We start from the raw sequence: 12,001 nt of genomic DNA, 5'->3' as shown, positions 1-12,001 counted from the left end.
TTTGTTTCCTGACTTTTAACCAGTTACTGATCCAAGAAAGGACCTTCTCTCTTATCTCATGATTGCTTATTTTGCTTAAGAGCTTTTGATGAGGGAGCTCTCCCACTGCTCTAAAAAAGCCACCTCCACAAGGGGCGTAGCTACCAGCGCTGGTGCACTGTCTATACTGGCACTTTACAGCACTGAAACTTGCAGCACTTGGGGTGGGAGGGTTCACACCCCTGAGCAAGAAAGTTGCATCGCTGTAAAGTGCCAGTATAGACAAGCCCTTAGCTTCTCTGAAACGGCCTTGTCCTCCTTGAGTGCTCCTTTAGCACCTCAATCATCCAGGAGCCCCACTGATTGTTTGGCAGGCTTCCTTCTTCTGATATACTTAAAATATTTTTTCTGTTAGTTTTTGAGTCTTTTGGTATTTGCTCTTCAGAATTTTTTTTGGCCTGCCTAATTGTACTCCTACACTTGACTTGCCAGAGTTCATGCTTTTTTTTTTTTTTAAAGGATGTCTTTTTGCCTCTAACCACTTCTTTTACTCCGTTGTTTAGGCATGGTGCCAATTTTTTAGTCCTCTTATTAGTCTCTTTAATTTGGGATATACATTTAATTTGAGCCTCTATTATGGTGTTTTTTAAAAGTTTCCATGCAGCTTGCAGGAATTTCAGTCTTGTGACTTGTGATTGTTGCTTCCCCGATAGTTGGTGGAAGCCCTTTTGTGTGTGGATGCAAGGTATTTTTCAATCAATTGAGGGGAGAACAATGGGTGTAACATCTGTATTGTAGACATAGGGTTGTGTGAGTCACATTGCTTCTCAGGGCTCCCCCTGGGAGGTTGTGTGGTTTATATAATACCTCCGATACAGGACTGTACTGAAGAGCACAATCTAGCCCATTGTAAGTAGAATAATTTAAACTAATTTCCCCCTATATAATATTTTGCTGTCTATATTTAGGAAATATCTGAGGATTTCATATTGGTGCATAATATTCTCCTCTTTCTTTCATTCCAATTAAGTATGCTCCTTCCCTAAAATAATTTGTATCTGGATGCTTTATTCTCAGCATATGTTGCAACAAAGCCATTTCTCATCATGATCCAATACAGTTCTTAAACAATATAGTAAGAGGAAAGGTCTTTAATCCCTGTAATGTGAAAATGCTAGTTGGACTTGATATTAGCTTAATGTGTGTTAATGCTAAATGAAAATACTTGTTTCAAAATAGTTTGGACTCTGCATTTAATTTTCACATTAAGATGTTTGCTATATGGTAAACAATAATATTGAGTTAGTAATAAACTAATCTGAACTACCTTTCACTCTGCAGTACTTTGGCAGCCACTTGTGCATATCTGTACTTAAAGTGTTTTGAATGGAAAATCTGTGTATATGGTGGGTTGGAGCCCAAATACAGGACTAGAGTAATAGAATCACAGATTTAAGACCAGTAGGAACCACTTTGATCATCTATTCTGACCTGTGTATGTGTACAGAACAATGTGTAGCACAGATGCTGCACAGAGAAGGAATTGAGCCTAAGGCCTTGTCTACGCTACAGGGGAAAATCGACCGATGTTATGCTACTCCAGTTACGTGAATAACATAGTTGGAGTCGATGTAGCTTAGGTCAACTTACTGCAGTGTCTGCACCGTGCTGTGTTGACAGGAGATGCTCTCCTGTTGACTTACCTTACTCTTCTTTTGGTGGAGTATTGGAATTGACCAGAGAGCACTCTGAGGTCGATTTAGTGGGTCTTCGCTAGACCTGCTAAATTGACCCTCACTGCATCAATCGCAGCAGCATTAATCCCCAGTAAGTGGCCTCAGACAGGCATGATATCTTCCATGTTCCTTGCTTATTCCAGTGGAGTCGTGATCTGCACTGGCCCCTACTGGTAGTAGGTTACCTCTTCCCGGGCTGGCTCAGCTGCACTGACAGGCTAATTGGGGGGCTGAGCCAATGCCCTGCCTACTTCCTACCCACTTGACTGAGTGGTGCAAAGTATTGAATACTGTTAAAATTACAAGCTATCACTTCAAGTTTATAAGTGGTTTCAAGGGGGAGTAGGAGGTCTGTAACATCTACTCCAACATTGGTTGAAGTCGCATAGCAATGTGTATGTATGTGCAGGGACAGCATCAGTTTTGTTACATCTGTAGTATAATTACCCATGCCCATTACAGGGGAGGGGTCTGCTTCCTCTTATGGACTGGGTACATAGGCTGGGCCACAATCTGGCTCACAGTGAAATGGAAAAGGACAATGATAAGCTTTAGTTGATAGATTATCTCATGAAAAACAACAACAAAATGTTAATTTTAATCTTGATTGAGTCATAATTAAAATAAAAAGAATGTAAGGTTTTCTGAATTGTGATTTTTAAGCTTACTGTGTAATCATTTTAAGAAAACAAAGCTTAGGAACAATAAGGTGTAGAATGCTAAATAAATTGGTGCTGGAGATGTTTTATACATCTGCACATATCAAATAAGGAGTTTAATTTCCTCATTTGTTTTTAATCCCCCCCCCCAATCAATTTCATTCCTGTTATATTTTCTTGCCTTTCTGCCTATAATTACACACGTTATTACAGCTGGCAAGATGACCACGTACAGATGCTTCATAGAGGAACCCAACCAATTTTGACTCTATTCCCATAATGTACAGTATGCTAAGTCAGTGATGTTTGATTGTCAGAATCCATTCCCTCTGTATATCTGCTTCTAATCCCCAATATTTTGAGCGGCAAGGTGGTTGAGGTAATATCTTTTATTGGACCAGCTTTTGTTGGTGAGAGAGACAAGCATTTGAGCTTCTCTCTCACCAGCAGAAGCCAGTCCATTAAAAGATATTATCTCACCCACCTTGTGTCTCTAATATTCTGGGACCAACATGGTTACAACTACATTGCATATAATATTTTGACAGAATATGAAGATAATAACATCAGAAGTTGTCTCGGGTGCAACAACTTATCTTCCTATTAGGTTAAGCCATCCTAATTTATGAGCAATATCAGTAATTATTTTGTATTATCACTGTGAATAAAGCTTGGCATTATCTTTAATTTTTCTGTATAATGAAACAATTAGAGAGTTATGTTTTACTCACATTGCACTTCTCATGTTCATATTTTTTAACTTTCTCTGATTGTTTATTCATTATGTCCTTCCAACACAGAGAAATAAGTCATTTACCTAGGATTAAACATTTTCTGTTCTGATTCACTGGTGTAGTGTATCAAGATAACACATTTTTTGCAAAATATTCATTTTAATTATTTTTTACAGGTACCAAACAACACCAAATAAATGTTGCCCTTTCTACAGAGTCTCCTGCTCACTGGAGATCTATATTTTCACCAACATGGCCTTCAACAGAAATTAAGTCTTCCTCAGTGGCTGACATGTCAATGAGACAGACATTGGAGAATGCAAACTTGCTTCAGAAAATAAAAGCAACACTGACTGGCGCCAGAACTATGGATCAAACTAATTTTTCGCCCACTCTTTACCAAGGCAGTGGAAATAGTGCATCCCAGGAGCCTTCCGAGGTTTCAGCTGAATCACCAGTGAGGTCATCCTCTCAAGATGTAGATGAAACAGCTGTTGTATCAGGTTTGCCTCAAATCAGTATGTTTGCCACATTGTCCACAAAACCATCAATGACACATTCAAGTACTGCTGTACCATCTCAGCTAACATCATTAGAAACACCCTCCATTTCAAAAGAAAGCACATCAGGATCAGACATTCTTGCAACTGTTCCATCACCATCATTTTCTTCATTGGTAATACAATCACCTCATACCATTATCTTTTCTAAGTTGACTGTACTACCCACCAAAGTGCCTTTATCCACAGATACTGAAAGTTCCTTCCACATAGATTCAACTGACTCTCATTTTAGTGCAAGCAGAGATAATCCACCAAGCACAGTCACTATTGTAAATTCCAGTACATTGAATCACACATTATCCAGAAGGGGTCCCAAAGAGGTCACGGGTACCACATCACTTAATAGCTTTGGATCAACAATGATACATTCCACAAAGACAATGGGAAGAGTGTCACCCTCAGAAAGTACCTCCCTACTTTCTGCACACTCTCCAACTTCTCTGTCAATAATTTCCTCTCAGTCTTTCCTACCAATAGCTTCTGAAACTGTGTCATGGCTTCCTACTGAAAGAACTTCATTGTCTCACTCAACAGATAACGTGTCTTCTTCTGGAGCAATACCCACCAATCTGCCATTCAAGGCAGTGGTGACTGACAGAGAGAATGACGTCAGCCCAGATGCATCGTCACCAGCTTTTAATAGTAAATCAGAGATTCCAGTGGTTAGTACTTCATTCTTTCATACCGTGGGCACTATATCTGCATTACCAAAAGTGACGAGTCATCAGTCTTCAACATCAACTAATGACATGTCGGGTTCTACCAAGGCAATATTTTTATCACCAGCTTCTAATAATCCAATGGGACTCTCCCATTCAACAGAAAATAGGTCTTCCTTTACTGTGCCAAGAACATTTATTCCAGATGCAATAAGCACCAGCAATGCAGTAGTTCCACCACCAGCACCTACAAGTATATCAGACTTTCTTTTCAGAAAAAACACACTTCCTTATTCAACAGATAAAGAATCTTCCTTAATAACTGTGACAAATCATACCTTTAATATTATAGCACATACTAACAATGCAACAAACTCAACACCAGCCTATGAGAACACTTCTACGTTCCCTCTAATAAATATTTCGTCCCTTCGCTCAGCAGTGTCAATCAGTCAAACTGTTGGAAAAGAGGTGACTGATACAGTTTTTGAGGCCAATACAGTGGTATTATCAAGTGATTTTGAACATACTTTGCAACCTTCTGATGGCTCTTCAATTAGAGAGGCACCCCATCAGTCTTTCGAAACAGGTAGTACAGCCAAAGTATACACCAACATAGATGCTAACAATGTCCTTTTTTACGGATCTCAGCGTTCCAGAGTTTCTCCAGAAACTCGACCCAGCAAGCACACAACAGGAACAGTGCTGCCTGAAAGTATTTTGAAAACAGAAGTCATCAGTTCTGTTATTACATCTGCAGTATCATTACCCACTCCCAATACAGGCCTTTCAAAATCTGTGCTCACTATTAAAGATACACCTGCTATTCATAATTCTACAACTTCACAGCTTTCAGCTATTAATGGAGAAAGTCCAGCTGTAGACTTAACAGAAAATGAAGAAACAAATACAGAAACATTCACCATTGTCACTCCACATATAGAATATGCCCCTCTACAAGCTTTAAATAAACCTGATCTTACCACTGATCAAGTTTCAACCACAGATGATACAAAACCATGGACCACTATTGTGCCTTCAGAATTATATGCATTGCCATCATTTGTTCCAGCAACAGAAGCCCCACACAGCCCAGCGTCAGCTTTCTCTAATATTTCAAATGCTGCCTCTGAAAGCAGTTTAGATACCACAAAGATACCTATACCTATAATCAGTGCTTCAGCTTCTGAATGGACTACTACAGCCGTGCTTACTTCAGCTGGTGTTAGTGTTCTGTCAGTAAAAGAAACAACCAACATTCCAATAATGGAAGTTTCTCCAAGCACTTCTTCATTAGAAACTGGGTATCACGCCCCATATTCAACAATTTCAGGTCTGCAACAGCAAATAAATGATGTTACAAACAAACAAACTGCTTCTATCTCTGTAACTTTAGAAACATCTACATCTGCAAAATCTAATCAAAATGTTTCAACTTCACCTTTGACTGAAATTAAGTCTCCTAATTTCACACAATTTAACATACGTTCATCTGCCCTGGAAAGGTCTAGTGTTCAGTATTCGCCCCATGCTACCACTACAGCACTACCTGCAGCCCAGTCAAAAAAAGATACTGACACAACTCAAAATGTTACTGAATTCTTCACTCTCAGGGACACTAACTTCACTGCAAACTTTGAAATATCCCCCCATCTGTATTTGCCTACAGTGAAGGCTTTTGCAACTGATGATACAAGTACTGCTTCTAGCACTCTGAAATCTCAGACAATCCATGGTGACAATGTCTCTTCATCAACAAAAGCCTTATACACAACACCATCTGAGCTACCATTGGCTTCTCAATTCACTGACAATTTGATTGTCTCAGCTAATAATGAAATTAGTTCTATCAGTGGTACACAACCAACAATTTCTTCCTTTCCAATAGCCAAACAATCTTCAAGCTCAACACTGATATCTATTCTAACTCCAGAAAAATACTTGACTTCTGGAAATTTGACAGACTTTACAAACAGCTCTGTTTCAGAACCACCGAGTCACTTGACTAGTGTTATTCAAAAACAAGCTACGTTTAGTACAGAAAGGTGGCATGCAAATGGTACAGGTGATATTCTAATTACAGTTGCTGTACCTAATGAAGCTACCAATGGCACCCCATCGCAAACACATACCACCAATGCTTTGCACTCAGTCATCATAACTTCTGTCCATGCATCACCAACACATATAACCTCTGCTTTTTTGCCAACAACCAACTTTACCCATTCTGTCATTACAGTGCTACCTTCAGTGTCGGCAGGTGCAATACCTACAGTAGCAACTTCAGAAGCAAAATCAGTAACAGGAAAATCTGCGCCAACTTCATCCTTGTTTTCTCTAGGCAGTGAAAATGCACCCTTGCTGTCTGTGACAGCATTAAGCACATTGATATCAACACTAGCAAAAAATAACAGTGCCTCAAAAATGACATCAACAGTAGAAACACATACAAACTTTCCGTTTGCACCAAGAAACACACCTACATCACGCCCCCACGCCGTTATGTTTCTAACCAATAAAGTTAGCACAGTCACAGCTTCCACACTGACATCCACAACACACACACAAAGACAGATAGAAACCACAGTACCTGACACCAAGAAATTTACAAGCTCAGAAATCACCAAAACATCAACTGCATATCCACTGACAATTACAGCAGCTTTGACATCTATTACAGCATCAGCGAAAACAACTAGGCTCCCCCCTGCTCCAGTGGAAAACAATTCTGCTGCTCCTACAACTGCAATTGCAACTTTTGCTAATGTGACAACGGTTCCCCCTCCGGAATGCCAGCTGTCCAGTAACCTTATGGTTAAATCAGGTATGGCTCTATATTCAGCTTGTTTGATTAGAAATACATCCGTTTTGTATGAAGTATAGTTCATCATAAATAGAAAAGTTGTTTAAATACTGGTTAGTTTACTAAATAACTTAAGGGTTATAATGATTAATGTGGGGATTAGATACAATGGGGATGACTACACTAGCAAGCCAAATAGATAGGTTATGGTGAGGTTAGTAAATATAGATAATAGATTTATATATATACTTTTACATTCTACCGTATACATGCTAAAATGAAGTAACCAAATCCCATGCTCCAGGGCATGAGCTGCACGGTGGTCAAGCACATTATGATAGTTTGTTCCTTCCTCTGCAGTGACAGGCAGAGGTAACAGATTGAAGCAGGTTAATATACTAGATAGACTTTTGTTCTGATATGGAATGGCATGTCATTCTGTAAACTCCTATGTACAGAAAAATTTCAAAGCAATGTTTATATCATAACAGTGCCTCAAAAAAGCATTTCATATCATACGTTTTCAAAATATTTTATTGTCACATGTTGACATACTAAATTTTTGATAATAGCACCACTTGTCATTGCTCTAATCTTGGTTTCTTAAACTTAAGGTAAGGCCACTCCTAAGAACAGTCAGTTGAATGGGTCTTTAGAAATAATTTTTTGCCAGTATAAGGGACTTATGCTGGTGGTGTAGTGCAGTAGTTCTTAACCTTTCCAGACTCCTGTACCCCTTTCAGGAGTCTGATTTGTCTTGTGTACCCCAAGTTTCACCTCACTTAAAAACTACTTTTTTACCAACTCAGACATAAAAATACAACAGTTTCACCACACGCTATTACTGAAAAATTGCTTACTTTCTAATTTTTTCCATATAATTATAAAATAAATTGATTGGAATATAAATATTTACATTTCAGTGTATATAGAGCAGTATAAACAAGTCATTGTATGAAATTTTAGTTTGTACTGACTTTGCTAGTGCTATTTATGTAGCCTGTTGTAAAACTAGACAAAAATATATAGATGAGTTGATGTACCCCTGGAAGACCTCTGTGTACCCCTGATTGAGAACCACTGGCATAGTGTATCACCACATTAGATACTTAGCTTTGAGAGTTACAAAAGGAAGGGGGAGGTATAGATAAAAGGATATGTCAATTTATACAGGCATGGGAGGGGCTTGGGAGAGTGAAATCTGGAAATGATCCTCTCTTGGATATATTATATCCTTATTCCTATGTCTGAGGCCCCTAAATATCTGCTGCACTAACACGACATGGGCAGCAGCTGTGACAGACTGACAATATCCTGTAATATCTTGAACAATCTTATGGAAATTAGATAAATTTTATTGAATTAAGCTAAACCTTATTGAAGTAGGTTTGATACTTTAGGGACACAATGTATTAAAATACAATTGTGTATGTGCTTTTGCGGCATTGTATGTACCTTCTCTAGGAGGGAGTGCGGATGCTAATGAACGTCCTCTGTTATCAGCCTTTGATGCCATCTCCCCTCTAAAGATATGCATATACTCTCCCGTCAGCATACAGCATCTTCACCAGACGTGCTAAAGTGGCGCAGCTGCACTGGAGTAGCTGCATCGATGTAGCACTTCTAGTGTAGACTAGCCCTTAGTCTGTCTGCAAATTATGCTACAAAAATGCCACGGGTAAATGACCCAGTCTTTGCCCCAGAGCAAAAAACAAAAGTTTGGACAATTTCTATAATGAAAGTAACAGTGGATATGAAATGCCATTTTTATTTGTTTGTTTCCACTTTTGAGAAGTAAAAATATTAATTTGTTCTCTTTATGAAAATGTGCAGTGCATATTCTTCCACACAGTCCTCCCTGAACCTTCCTGTACCATGAGCCCTGTGAGGCAATGCCCACATCAGCTGTGTTAGAATGCTTCATCAGTCTGTCTTCAGATAGTCTGGTTATAGAGTAATCTCCTCAAAACAGCAGCGTGCTGGTAACTCAGTGTTTTAAAATATTACTGCAACTGTTAGTCCGTGATCCCCCCAAATAGGCCTTGTACACTGAGGACATGAGAACTCGGGCCGTGTCTAGCCCCTGCAGTACTGAACTTCCGTGTACCTGATGCACAGCATAGCTTCTTATGGATAGTCTTTGAGTTCCGAATGACTGTGATCAAAATTAGAAGAAAAAATAAACCAACCCTCAAGCAAACAGCACATTGATGTTTCAAACTAATGTTTAACTTGGTGTTGTTCAACAGTTCTGTTCCTGAACACAAGAAGGCTGCTGATCAGCAGTTCCTTGAAAGAGAATGTGACAAAAGGACTCACCCAGGCATTGAGACAAGCTTTCAACCAAAATGTCAATGCTCAAGTAAGCAAGCTTAGTTAGCATATGTAGTAAAATAAGTCTCCCCCCCTGCCCCCGAAAAGAACTTTTGTACTGAATATTAGTAGTTTGTGAAAGATGTTGTTTTTGTGGGGTTTTTGTGTGTTTTTAATAATATGAATTAAGGGCATCCTAGTTTCTAAGTCTTGTATCTCATCTCATTTCCATTAGACCCAATTCAAACAAAAAGGAATAAGGCCTCCAAGACCCACAAAACTGAGTAGTTTGCATTTGTGATAGGCAGAGCCAGGTACCTTTTGATGGAATTGTGTACTGAATGGAATTCAGTCCATGAACTGGTTCTAGATATTCTAAGGATGGTATTAACTACTGGAAGATTGAGGGAGTAATCGCCTTCTCTTCCCAACTGTTCCTTATCCACTTGGCTCTAGCAGAGGGAGCAGTGTGATGTGAAGTAGAGGCTGTCTGACTAGTTGCAATGGCCCTTGATGGCCAGCAGGCCCTTCCTGCAACCCTGCTGGATGTGAGAAATCTCAGGGCTGCCAAAATGTGGGAAAGACAAGATGCATGGCACATGGCAGGCTTGTTTTTGGCTATGCAATAGTGAGCATATTTAACCCCATAGTTTACCCAATTTTTTTTCCTTCTCTTTTACCTCATCAAGGCCTGCCCCCGCACAAAAACAAAAAACCAGAAAACTGGTGTTTGGAGCTTTGAAAAAAAAAAGGGGGGGGGGGATTTAGAATTACACATTCTGAGGCTTTTAAATTTTATTGCCAGTGACAGATAGAGAAGGAAACATTTTTCTCCAAAAACTTTCATAACATCATTACTGTTTAATAACAACAGACTGTTTTGACTGTACGTCCAATTAATGCAAACTGTTATGTTTTGGAGAATTTATTTTGGTCTTTAAATAATACAGTTCTCCAAGCATCTGAGAACTTCACTGGTATGATTAACTTCAAATGGCAATTCAGCATTTCAAGGGACAAAGTTATACTTTAGCACGTATTTCTCCTTTTTATGGTTAGAATTTATTTAACTTGTTTTTCTATAAGTCTGATGTAACGGCTTATTGTATAACTCTGTAGCTGAGTTTAGCAGGCTAACTTTAAATACGAGCGTATACAGTATTTCTTTGTCATTTTCAGTCAGGTTTTTCTTGTTCTGAAGATACAACATTTCTATTAATCTTCTTTAAACCAGAAATAAAACTGTCTTTTCTACGAAAGCCCCTGACTTACCAGTATTTATTTTTTATAAATTGGCTGCAGCTTTATTGGACTGCTTTGTGGGCAAGTCAAGGTGGGGAATTTTATTTGCAGAAATTGGGTGCATTGCAGAGGTGGCAATCTGTCTTGGAGGAAAGTGCAGGGCTTTTGGTAGCTTTCCCATGGAAGAAAGGCAGGGGTGGCCCAAACACTATGTGGGCTCTAACAATTTTAGAGTCACTTTTATGGTGGCTGTCATTTTATTTTAAAAGGTAAAAAGGGGGAAGAGAGGCAGTTGTCTCTTTGGCACATTGTGGGAGATGGCTACTGACAGCAGCAGCTTCTTCCTCTTGAAAGCCAGGAATGAGTATAGCCATGTAGTGAGCCAAGTGCTTCCACAGCTTAATACGGATCAGCTGCAAGAGCAAGACCAGTAAATGGGTTATCACTGCTGTCAATCCATCCAGTTTGGAAGCCTGATACATTCGCTTCTACAGTGACAAAAAAACCCCTGCAGTTGGGAGAAAACAATTTCTACTAAAATAAATGAGTGGCATGTTCATTACTTTCCATCTAAATGACATGAAATTCTGGGTTATCTGGAATGTAAGCCCAGAATGAAATAGATTGCTAGAGCCATATTCTGTATAAAGTGAGGGACGGAGCTCCCATTGCTGTAAACAGGGGTTCTTTGCACAGCTCTGCTTACGGCATATTGGCTGTGAGTAAAGACACAAAAAGGGAACATTGATAAAAATGATGGAGGAAGGACAAAAATGATCCTATTTGAATAAATTGTGGAAAGTCCAGTTTTGTTGTTGAGCTATAACTCTACAAATTTCTCCTTTCCCTTTCGCATGCTAAGTCAGCAAGGGAAGATGGCAGTAGTGAGCTTGTACCCCATGATAGCTATAGAGGCTGCAGAGCAGCTGTACTGTTACTCCTCTCCTTCTGGGTTGTGTTCCTCTCCCCTTTAATGGAGGATCCCAACTTGATGTAGTGCTAAGGACAAGTTTTGAGCCTAACAACCCAAGAAATTGTATGTTCTTGGGGCAAAATTTTTCTCTCTATTCCTGTTCTTTGCTGTGGCTCACTGTTGTGCTCATTCTGTAGTTGATCTATGCCCAGAAGTTCTGGTGATCACAATGATAGCTTTGCCTGTTGAGAGAGCTCTGAGTACACAGAACAGAGCCCCAAGTGAAGTTAAGGGGGGGTCAGGCAGTAAAGAATTTTACCCTTACACTCTTTTGGTCCTGAGCCTGCAAACATTGACACACACATGAGAACTTAGTGGAACTTTTTGTGTGTGAAGTTAC

General features: G+C 39.4%; 1 protein-coding gene across 2 annotated transcripts in view; it reads left to right on the top strand.

Annotated features, from left to right (window-relative positions):
• The window catches only part of KIAA1549L (KIAA1549 like), a 207,620-nt gene that overhangs the window by 103,833 nt on the left and 91,786 nt on the right, over positions 1–12,001 (top strand). Inside the window, exons 2-4 of one of the 2 annotated variants that reach the window (XM_037899872.2) lie at positions 3,285–3,611; positions 6,570–7,154; positions 9,383–9,495. In XM_037899872.2, the coding sequence (XP_037755800.2) occupies positions 3,285–3,611; positions 6,570–7,154; positions 9,383–9,495 (1,025 nt within the window). Of the gene's footprint in view, positions 1–3,284; positions 7,155–9,382; positions 9,496–12,001 lie in introns of both variants that reach the window. The other variant, XM_043549158.1, reaches the window with a different exon arrangement.

Source organism: Chelonia mydas, chromosome 6 (assembly GCF_015237465.2).
Source record: "Chelonia mydas isolate rCheMyd1 chromosome 6, rCheMyd1.pri.v2, whole genome shotgun sequence".
Lineage (NCBI taxonomy): Eukaryota > Metazoa > Chordata > Testudines > Cheloniidae > Chelonia > Chelonia mydas.
Note: the sequence above shows the minus strand (reverse complement) of the source record. Positions and strands in the feature narration are given on the sequence as shown.